Genomic DNA, 11250 nt, shown 5'->3' with positions numbered 1-11250 from the left:
CACACACACACACACACACACACACACACACACACACACACACACACGGACAAAACCCAACTAAAGCATTACAGGACAGCTGAACAAAGTTGAACTGGGTCATCCAGTCAGCTGAAGCTGAATAAAGGTCTTGCCCCTCTGATTAGTCTGTTGTTTATTTGTGTGTGTCGCTTCATACGTGACAGAGGGTCTGCCCTCAGGGCAGCCAGCCGGAGTGACTTCTGGAAAAACAAAAAAGGGGCCAGGGCAGGCACTGCTGGGGAGCACGCTGCAGCTGCTCTCTGCACACGTCCTGAGTCCTTCTCGCCCAGATTTCTCATCCTTCTGCTTCCTTAAACTCCTCTTTATTCCTCCTTTTTGGTTGCACAGCTTAACACACACAAACGCACATCCACGCACTGTTTCTCCCTGCTCCCCTGTGTCTATGGCCTCATCAGTATTCCAGTAAAGGACCAGGAGTCAACCCGTCCTGGTAAATGCTACCCTGACAAGCAGAACAGCAAATATTTACACTCACAAGAATAGCCTTGCACACTCCCTCCACTCCAGCTCCTTTTCCCCGAGTCTTTCTCTTTTTCTCCTCTTCTACATTTTCCCACCTGCTTTTTCCTCCTTTCCCCTCATCGCTCTTCTTCCTTCATTCTGCTTTCTGTCCCATCTTTCCCAAAAGAGACGTGGCTGCCAGTGTGAGAAGCAGAGAGCAGGGGGCAAGGGCGTAGCCTGCACAGAAGCTCCATTCAGGCTTTTACTCCACAATCTCTCCAATTGAGTCACAGCAGGCTGCTAAAAGAGCCAAATCACTCTCTGTGTCCATTTTTCTCTCTCTCTGCTGCTCAGGTCTCACAATGAAGTTGACCCATCCATCTGTTGGTAGCACATCTGAATTTGAAATGCATGCAAAACACGTGGCCACACACACACAAACGCATTCACACACGCACACCATATGTGAGCAGACTCGAGACATCACACCGACACTTGAAAAAGATATATTTTCACATGTGAGCTTTGCTGGGGCTCGCTTTAAGCAAAAACGTGATCAGCTTTAATTACTCAGCTCACGAACTAAATTACAGATCAATAAAACTTAAACAGGACAGCTCCAGGCAGGCCTTGCAGAGTGCCAGCACACACATTGTGTGTTTAATTATTACGTTAATAAACCACAGAGTGGTGGAATTACAAAAATCACAAGCCAGCGATTCAGCTGGAAACACTTTTGTGACGTAAAACACAAAAGACAAGCGAGGACTGTGAGACCAAGCACTAAGTTATGACATCATATGACGCTATGGAAAATTAAGACCACATTATGAGACTAAAATATCACATCATAACATTTCACACAGCATATCATGTACATGTTCTTTAGGCCCAGCCTGCCTCTCTGATGTGTTATCACTACATAAAAATCAAAGTGAAACACATTTAACACATTTAACATATTTAATGCGCTAAACAAAGAATATTTTTTCAATATTTCTATTGCTGTCTTTAGTAATCAAAGTGGATAAATGCACATTGTTGCATTTAACACAGTTTTGTACATAAAATGCAGACAGATTATCAATCTTCTAATATCGTCAGGTACATAGCTTCAAGACTTTGTTACATGTTTTGTATTTACTGTACAGCAGACATATTTAATTTAAAAAACATATATCTTCCCAGTGGTGAAAAGGTGCTGTGAGGATTCCGGGATTACCTCAAAGTGGTTTAGTGTGGTTAAAAAACCTACTGCGTTTTTCAAAGATAGCCAGGTAGAGGTGTTGTCATGCCTCTAATGCAATGCTAATACATGAAAGGTACAACCTGGGGCTAATGTTGGGTAAGATTCCAGGTTTACTTTTTTCTAATCCTGTCACTCACTGTGGAAAAAACACACCAGCGGTTACTGTAAAAAAAATGCATAGGATTGTTTAACAGCAATTTCTGCTTATTAAAAATCATCTGTTGTGCTTGTGGTAATTCAAGAAAGTACCCCACAAACCAGCGTAATCACTCGTTTTCTCTAAGCTATCAATTATTTAAATGCGGGTACAAGTAGTCGAATAAGCTGAGTGAATAGATTTTTATTTTAGGGAAAATAAACACTTTACCGATGCTATTGTACTGACCTTTATTGCAGTATAATTTCAACCTGGATCCCTTGTTATTGTTAATGATGGCTAAAAACTGTGGGGTGTTGGGTATAAACTTTTCTGTCTTCTCTAGTGGGGCATGAAGGAAAAATGTTTGACAACTCATGCCATCTGCTAATCAACAATATGTATACTAATCACAAGTTGCTCTCTGATGCATCCAGTGGACTATTAATGTGATAGAAAGATAGAAAGCGCTTGCATAGAAAGGACATAGAAAAAGAAAAGTGCTTGTATGAATGGGCGAATGAGGCAAGTTGTGTAAAATGCTTTGAGGGCTGAGATAGAGTAGAAAAGCGCTATATGACAAACAGTCTATTTACCATGTATGTTAACAGACACATTAACAGCATCAATTATGAGGCGCTTACCTAAACACAAACAAACCCACACTACACACACACACGCAGATATTTAAAGCATTTCTTTCTGTTTTCTTAATCTATATAAGTTGTGTGTTTGAAGCCTCTACTTTGTCTCGTTCGTGCAGACACACACACACATGCACACCTGTCCCGTGCTCCAGCTCTCTATTTTAACAGATGCACAGTGTTTGAATAACAAGAGCTGTCGCCGCGAGATGGTTTTGAAGTTTGACTTTGAAACCATGCCTTCTTTCACTGCCTGGCTTTACCTACTAGATTTCACAGAACACCCACAATGCAGCGGGGCATCGGACGCCTTGCTATAGTGGGGACTTGCTTGTGAGGAGCAAACTATCTCGGCTCACATGCAGCGTGCGCCAGCTGAGGTAATGGCATTCGTGTTGCCTTCTTGACTTACTCTATAAACTGCAACTGAAACTGCCTTCGAAGACACCTGATGATTTTTGAAAGTTTCATGAGAGGAAACACAGACTGGCAGCTTGGATGACTCCCAACAAAAGCTACGACAGATCATATCGCCTTTTGCCACCATACGCTGTTCAAACAGCCTGCCTTCATGCTGTTTTCTATTATCTTTTTTTGTTCCTGGTCATGTGGGGCCAAGCTGTGTTAATGTTTGCTGACATCATTAAGATGTTGTAGGCGTTTGTTTCCTGGATGCACTGAGATGCATGGGGCCTTGTGTCGCATGTACGCAAATTAGCAGTTTACGCTTCCCCTTTCTGTTCCACATTAGCATACTGAATTTGTGACTCTTTTGCATACAGGTCTCATCACTGTGCAAATAAACTAAACTGATGAAAGCATATGCTATTAAAAATCCTACTAAAAGACATGAAGCTGAAATGTTCCATTTGCCTGTTAAATATGAACGCATACTGTGGTTTTCCCTTTTAATTTAACCACACACTGTATGTTAACAGCACTCTGGAATTCATGCATTTCCACTAATTATACCCTAGCATAAAGGCCAGCTTTCAATGTTATGACCTATATAGCGTCATTATCTGACGGATAAATTGAGTGTCATATTGTGTTACAAGATGAATAGCATTACCCAGAGTTCCCAGTTGCTGACTGGTACTGTTCATTGTTATCTTATTTCCATGACATGTGATCTATGTGAGATAATGCATCAGCAGACAAACAAAAGGCTTTTGTATACTCTATGTTGTGGTTTCGTATACTACGTGTATGGCTTGCTTTTGACAGCAAAAGCAAACTTGAGTGCACCTGTGGATGTAGGTGCAGGTGCGGCGTAATAATAATGATGATGAGTGCGTGTGGGTGTGGCTGGACAGAAGATCAATGGCCTGAGAACTATTTGCATGCATACATGGACGTCTGCGGGGATTGTGCATTGTGCACATCTTCACTAAACTAACCTGCAGCTGTGATCCTTTGGGTTCCCCTGCAGCGAGGCGGCAGCCCTGGCCAGGCCCAGTCGTGAGAAAGCGTGGTAGTACGTTAGCTGCGTGTCGGACAGGCTGGCCACGCCATCTGGCTCGTCGTACACGTTCTCCCAGTATGAGTTCAATGCCAGCGACCCCTGGGGAAATGGTCCAAACAGGTAGGCATCCAGCTGGTTCACTATCTCCTGGTTAACGCTGGCTTCGAACTTCCTGGCAAAGAAGGTGGGCCGCACTGTTTGCTGCAGGCAGAGAGCGTAGGAAGGTGGGGGGAGAGCAAAGCAAAGACGGATGAGATAAAGAGAAGAAAAAAAGGAGAAGATTAAGAAATGGTTGTGCGCCAGGACGTCAGCCGAACAAATGCGATGTGTGAGATATGTGAGGAAGTGACATGTGGGCAGGAAAGAGAATTAGATAGGAGGTAGTATAAAAGTGAGTGAAGGTAGCAGATAAAAATAGGGAGATCATTACCATATGGGTTTGTGAATTAATTATTATGTATTAGATCAAATATACTCTCTCCCAAGACTATCTCTCTATTTCATTCTTTTGCAGTACAAATGGTGTCCTGTACTTTAGCGGTTCCCAGCATCCTGGTCATTGCCCCACAAGAGATTTTAAGATAAACTGGAGGGTTTAGATGAGCTTAAAAGATTATCCCATTAATTTAACACCACAAAATCACCATAGACAAAAATGTCAAACAACAAATATAGTCTTTTCTTCCTCATCGGCTCTGGCGCTTATGTTACCCACAATGAAGCTCTGCTGCCAGTTGGCTGGAAATTTGACTGCGTATCCTTGTAGCAGCTAATGTAGCCTCAAGTCATTGGCCTCAAGCTGCCACACAGTATTCTGGTAAATTCCTTTCTTTATTGGCATTGACATAATTTAAATTTTTTTCCCCTGCAGTCACACAGCTTTATAAAAACAGTTTTTACATGATCGGTAATTTAGTACAACTCCAGACCTGTAAACAGACTTTGATGTGTAAAATAATCACACAGCTGCTTATAAGAACAAAAGAAACTAGAAAACATGTTATATTAACGCCTTATTTATTAATGCATATGATTAATGGACAAATAATCACTAAAAACACTGACATAAAACCCGTAGAAAACCTCACGCTGCTCCTTTGCACGTCACTTCACATCAGCAGATGATCCTACAAATTCTGAAACTTGTGAGGCAGAACAAGCAAATCCACCTGCACGCCAATAACACAGATGTTTAAAGGTTAATCACATTATGGTGCAATTGCTATTGATGGAAGGACTTTGGGTGCATCACTGGACTTGTAAGTCACTTAGGGTATCAGTATCAGACAGCTTCATTATAGTAACTACAGTCAATACTAGTAGACAAAGAAAAGCAAGAACTAGACACGAAGCTATACCCTATAAACATTTGCATGCTTTTCTTTAGTTATCCATTATTTGTCTTTTTCCTTATCAGTTCTTTGCATTAATCGCTCTGCCTAGAATCATCCACTCAAGCCACGTTGTATTTGTCCCTGCCACGCTGTTGGTTATGCAGCTGATGGTGCATCACGAAATCTGCCACCTTCACAGCCTGGCTTCCACACAAAGACATCTTTTAAGTCCTAGACACCAAACTATTCAACCGGCACCAAACACATCGGTGCTACTTGCTAAAAAAGGAGACCAAATCACGCTGTGGCACATTTCTGAGAGATGTGCTTTTTTCTCACAGAAACTGTTGGATGCTGGTGTGGCGTGGCACAGTACCAGATGTTGCCCTAACACTTAGAGATTGGCTCGAGATATCAAAGGAAATGCAAAGGAGTGGGCTTTAGTTCCCAGACAGTCCTAGAGCTTGTGGGTGTTCTGATGTGCCCTCTGTGGAATCATCTGAAAGCAGCAGCCTGTCACAGCCTGTCTTTCTCACATTCTTCCCAAAATGTACCCATTCTAAACACATTACTAAACAAAGACGCACAAAGAGAAAAGGCACATTACACCAATCTTCCTTAATAAAACTCCTCCTCTAATGAGTACAGTTTAAAGTAACTATGGTAGGAAATTGACAGCTGTACTGACTTTAAAAAATTGTTCTGATCTGGAAAACAAATGAAAGTTTTCTATACTTGGCTGTACCGTCTCAAAGAGATTACTTTACGGTAAATTAAGTCCTAGTAATCCCAAGCTCTGGCTTGCTTCTGGAAAGTCTTTTTTCCCAGGATTGGACTTCACTGATACCAAGGTGCCAACCAGACCCAGCGGCAGTGCCAAGGGTAAAGGGTTGGCACTAAACTGAGACTGAGGCTAGACATGCGGCAGACAGCTTTGGCGAAGGGAGAACTGAGCTCCGTGCGCCGACTGGTATATAAAGAAGAGGAGAGGTGAAATGACTCACCGTTCTTGAAGGATACGACTTAAAGTGATATTCTGCTGAGGCAGAACATTTGTATTCACTTTGTAATTCAGCTTTAAGATTTTAGGAGCGCATTAAAAGTGTGACGCTGACTTTCTCTGGGGCTCTAGAGTCACTGCCACTCATTCACTTTCATTTTGAAAGGCTAGCTAACTGTCTCCTTAATCACAGACCCGAGGCTGAGAAGATCTAATTATTCCTACCATTTTTTTCCTTTCAGGGTCATACTAATTGAGACATAATTTTGCACATATCGACTGTGAAAGCTGTGGGAATACATTGGATGCTGAGGTTGAGAGGACAGACCTTGTGAGCAAAGAATTTAAGGATTGACTGCTGCTGATTTCCTGCAACATACTGATGTGCTGCAACCGTCTGCTGAAAGTAGCGCTGTTTTTAACATTCATTTTTGTATGTTTGAAGATGTGTCTGATTGACATCTCTGATGAGGATCCGCTGCATAGTCTTTTCCCCTGGCCTTTTGCCAGTTTTGCTTATTAAATACTTTTTTTCTTCTTAAGCAGCAGCTTTTCCTTAACATGGGATAAAAGGACAGCTGGAATTTCCATTTTTGCAAATCCTTTCATTCCTGCCTATAGCATTTGGCTGGAAGCTGAAGGCAGTCGTGTTAATAGCTGTGGGGAATATTACAAATTTCCCACGAATGAAACAGTAATAAATGTCAAAATTATACGAGCTCTTGCTCTTGACTTTTCTTTAAGAATGAACAATACTGGCTTTTGCTGGACTGAAGACACTGCATATGTGATCAATCATGTGATAAACAGAAACCTGCTCTATTACACTTTATGGAGCAAAGCCTGTGAGCTAGTTCAGGCTGGCAAGTCGACTGCACTGCGTCATATACACCAACATGCCTCACTTTCCTCACCTCATAACTAAACACAACCACCCAGGTTGGCGGCCTGTTGTAGCTGCAGAATTTCCCATCTCGCCCTCTTTTGTGACATCTGGCGAAAGTTATTAGACTAAAATTACATGACCAGCAAAAGAAAGTCACTTGATACATGCCTTTGTGTTCATATTAAGGCCTTGTTCTAATTCTTAACTTTACTTTAAAGCTAAATTAGCAGGTTGACAACAAAAGACTGGGCATAAAAAGTTGACGTTGCTATGGTGATGCCACCCATTAGTTTGTAAAGGCTCAGTTTTAGTACTGTGGCTATCACCATTGTGGTTTGTTGGAGGTAGAAGTGACCATATTTGGACAAGAAGGTAGAGAAGTAGTAGTAAATCAACACCAGCGTGTAAACGTCTATTTCTGGTGATAGGCTGAACATTTTAACACCGAGTTGCTTTTTGGAGTCAGCCTCAAGTGTCCATTAGAGGAACTGCACTTTTTGTTAGCTTGATTTTTTTTTAAACTGCAGAAGTTGCATGTTGTCTGCAACTTCTGCATTTTCCATTTTCACTGCATTTTATGTTTGTTCGTATTGTAGTTTTATGATAAGGTAGTTTGTTTTCCTATATATGGTCATATAGTTTAATGGACAATGCAGACGTTTCTCTGCACAATATTTTCTATGATATTTTAATCTGTAGTGCAGAGCCGTTAGCCCACTGCTGTGGCTCTAAGAGTTTTTGCATAAATACTGCCAACTCATGCTTATGATGAGGAAAAGCCACAACAATGTTATTCTGTCTTTGCTGTACAGTCGTTTTTTGACTGTAATCCTTTTTTCCCTCCTCCTTAAAAAAAAAAAAAAAAAAAAATCCAAAGCGAACAAAAAAAGAAAATGGAGCATCAGTTTTTCTCTGGCCCTTCTCATGGATTTCCAACCTATTAGTCTTGCTTCAACTTGCTGACTCCCTTATTTCTAAGTTAAATCAAACACAGAAAATTTAAATGTTTACAGAATGACATCTGTAAAGCCTCAGTTTTAGCACTGTGGCTAGCATCTGGGTTTGGGCTGGAAGTAACCATATCTGGACAGGAAGGTAGACTTTTTAATTAAGAAGTGCTAATAGTTAACTTAGTACAGGACTGTGCACAACTCCTGAGCTACCCTCCAAGGAGCTAAACTTTCTGGCTGCTTTTCCACTCACTTTCACTCCTTTTTACCTGAGCATTTTCAGAGTAATGATTTTTTTTTATTAAGGAACTTAACACTGCTCTATAAATAATTGGAGAACAAAAAAGGGACCTAACTTAATGATTAGCCAGTGTTGTGTCTGAACACAACAGAAAAGTACAGTGGCCCTGAGAGGCCAAACTGACTGCAACTTAAGAAAACACCAGCAAAAATAAACATAAACATATATGGATGTCTTACAATGTTTTCTATAATGTTTTCATCTTATCTATTTTAATTCTTTTTATTATATTATCCCTCTGTTCAGCACTTTGGCCCACACTTGATGTCTTTTAAATGTGCTATATAAATAAAGATGACTTGACTTGACTTGAATAAGAAAAATGCTGCAAAAGCACACAAAACACAACGGAAATAGGAAAAACAAAAACAGAAAAGGGAAAAAAATGATTTCCAAAAGCACAAGGGACGTGTTTCTGGGGAGACAATAACCCGACGGACCAGCTGCAGGAACCAAAATATGTTAGGTAAGTGTGCTTTAATCTCATGATTCACATAATACTGATGGCAGATTTTTAGGTTATTAGTTAGGCTAACACACTTACTTCTCATCTTTTCTTTCCTCACAAAACTGATTGATCCTCCACTTCTTTTAAGTGTCTCCCAGCGCTATTCTTAGCATGTTTTGGTTCCTGCAACTGGTCCGTCAGGTTATTGTCTCCCCAGAAACACTTCCCTCATGCTTTTTGAAACCTGTTTTTTCCTATTTCTTTTTTAGTTTTTCTTATTTATGTTTTCTTTTTTCCTATTTCTGTTTTCGTTTGTTCTATTTCCATTGTGTTTTGCAGCGTTTTTCTCATTGCTGGTGTTTTTTCTTAAGTTGCAGTCCGTTAGAAAAGTTAGCAAAGAACAAATTCTAAATTGTATCTTTAGGCACTTTGTGATTAGCAATATTATGCAAAAATATAAGACACTACTGTACCTGAAATGCTCACTCGTTAAATCTATGCCATAGATATGTTGTAACTGCACGTCTGTCATTTTGATGTATGATTTCTGGTTTTAAGCAATCTGCAAACACTTACTTAACCTCTGGAGACATTAGCAAAAAATGTCAGGGCTTCATATTCAGCCTGCAGCTCAGTAAATATATATTTTAAACAGCTATTTAAAAAAATAAAACTGATAGGTGATGGTTTCAATCTTGCATTTTGGCTCTCTACACCATCTGTTCAACTATATGCAAACATGTCTTGCTCAAATGTGATTGGTCCAAAGACTGACCCCGCCTTATTCTTAACTCATTCACTGCCATTGACGTCTATAGCCGTCAATTGCAGTGAATGAGTCAATGGGTTTAACTCATTCACTGCCAATGGCTGGCAGTGAATGAGTTAAGTGATACTGAAAATTAGCTATGATGCAGCTAAGGAGACTGCTATGTTAAGCCTTTTATTATTTGTTTTTACTAATGTTTAAACACTGTCTTTAAAAATGAAAAAACAAAGGCCCAGCCTTAAAAAAGATTAAACATTTTGTTATTGAGAATCCTTTCTACAAATTACCCCTTTAACAGTTATTGTTGAATAATCACAAAAGAGCTTTTGTTTAAATGTATTTGTGTATCGTTACTACCTGGAAGCGATGGAAGTCTGCTGGCTTGAAGTCATTAGGAGAGCATCCACACCAGTCCACAATGTGCTTGTACTGACATTTGCATCCCAGTTTACGGTTCCAGTTTGTTATGCGCAGGTTGTTGTCGACCATGCTCTCACAGTGGGCGCTGTTCTCCAGCACAGTGTGAAAGAATGACTGGAAAATGAGAAACAGAAATGAATAGGGAGAGGGAGGGGGAGACGGAGAGCAAAGACAAAAAGACGAAATTAGAAAATTGTATACCTTTTATTTTTTACACCATCCAATTCACAAGAGGAAATAGAGTAGGAGCAGAGAAAGGAGATTCACAGTAGCTCGTGATAAACATTCAATTTCCCCACAGAGATCATTCAGTTCTCATCTTATTTCTGCTGTCAAATTCTTTTCCAGGCAATGAAACGAGAACAGAATAAACTTTTCTATATATGACACGGTGCAAGTCCAAAGCAGTGTTTACCTGTCAGTCAAAGATTAAGAGACACTCGAACCTGTGAGAGCAGCTTCTGTCAGTGTGTGTTACCTCAGCAGGAAGCAGAGTGTAGGCGTAGAAGCGCTTCATGTTAGTGACCAAATTGTCCTTGGAGTTGATAACATATTCCACGAACAGGCGGTTTAGAAGAAACCAGTCGGACCCACCATCCACAGAGATGCCTTCTGGGATTTTACGGTCACCCAGCCTCCACATGTGGGTGTCGCATTCATAGAACAGACGATCCAAACCTTGCTTACGGATGAACCTAGCAAGCACACGGGAACAACGTTTTGGTAATATCAGTGACTATGTGAGAGCTTGTTGTTGTGAAGTCCTCTTTTCTTTTTTTGAGATATCATTTACATAAAAACAAGCTCAGAAAGGTCAGTTACTGTTGCATCAGCATATTTATATTTTCCTCCAATTTATTTCTTGTAAACAGATTTTTTTAAAGCTCCGCTCATTTATAGCAAAGAGCAACCGTCTTCCTGTAGGAAGGACACAAAACTTAGAAAGTCTCACTTTCTCTTTAAAAATAAAATCTTAGTATTTAATAAAGTTGGAAAAATTAATAATAATAATGGATTGGATTTATATAGCAAGGCACCCAAAGCGCTTTACAATTCCACTATTCATTCACTCACTGGTGGAGGCAAGCTACAGTTGTAGCCACAGCTGCCCTGGGGCAGACTGACAGAAGCGAGGCTGCCATATCGCGCCATCGGCCCCTCTGGC

General features: G+C 40.5%; 1 protein-coding gene across 1 annotated transcript in view; it reads right to left on the bottom strand.

Annotated features, from left to right (window-relative positions):
- The window catches only part of xylt1 (xylosyltransferase I), a 77405-nt gene that overhangs the window by 13922 nt on the left and 52233 nt on the right, over window positions 1–11250 (bottom strand). Inside the window, exons 6-8 of the mRNA XM_005735796.2 lie at window positions 10564–10780; window positions 10023–10199; window positions 3913–4178 (exon numbers count right to left, since the gene is read on the bottom strand). Coding sequence (XP_005735853.1) covers window positions 3913–4178; window positions 10023–10199; window positions 10564–10780 — 660 coding nt within the window. The remainder of the gene's footprint in view (window positions 1–3912; window positions 4179–10022; window positions 10200–10563; window positions 10781–11250) is intronic.

Source organism: Pundamilia nyererei, unplaced genomic scaffold (genome assembly GCF_000239375.1).
Source record: "Pundamilia nyererei isolate P.nyererei 1_Seehausen unplaced genomic scaffold, PunNye1.0 scaffold00065, whole genome shotgun sequence".
Classification (NCBI taxonomy): Eukaryota; Metazoa; Chordata; class Actinopteri; order Cichliformes; family Cichlidae; genus Pundamilia; species Pundamilia nyererei.
This window is presented reverse-complemented; position numbering and strand designations above follow the sequence as displayed.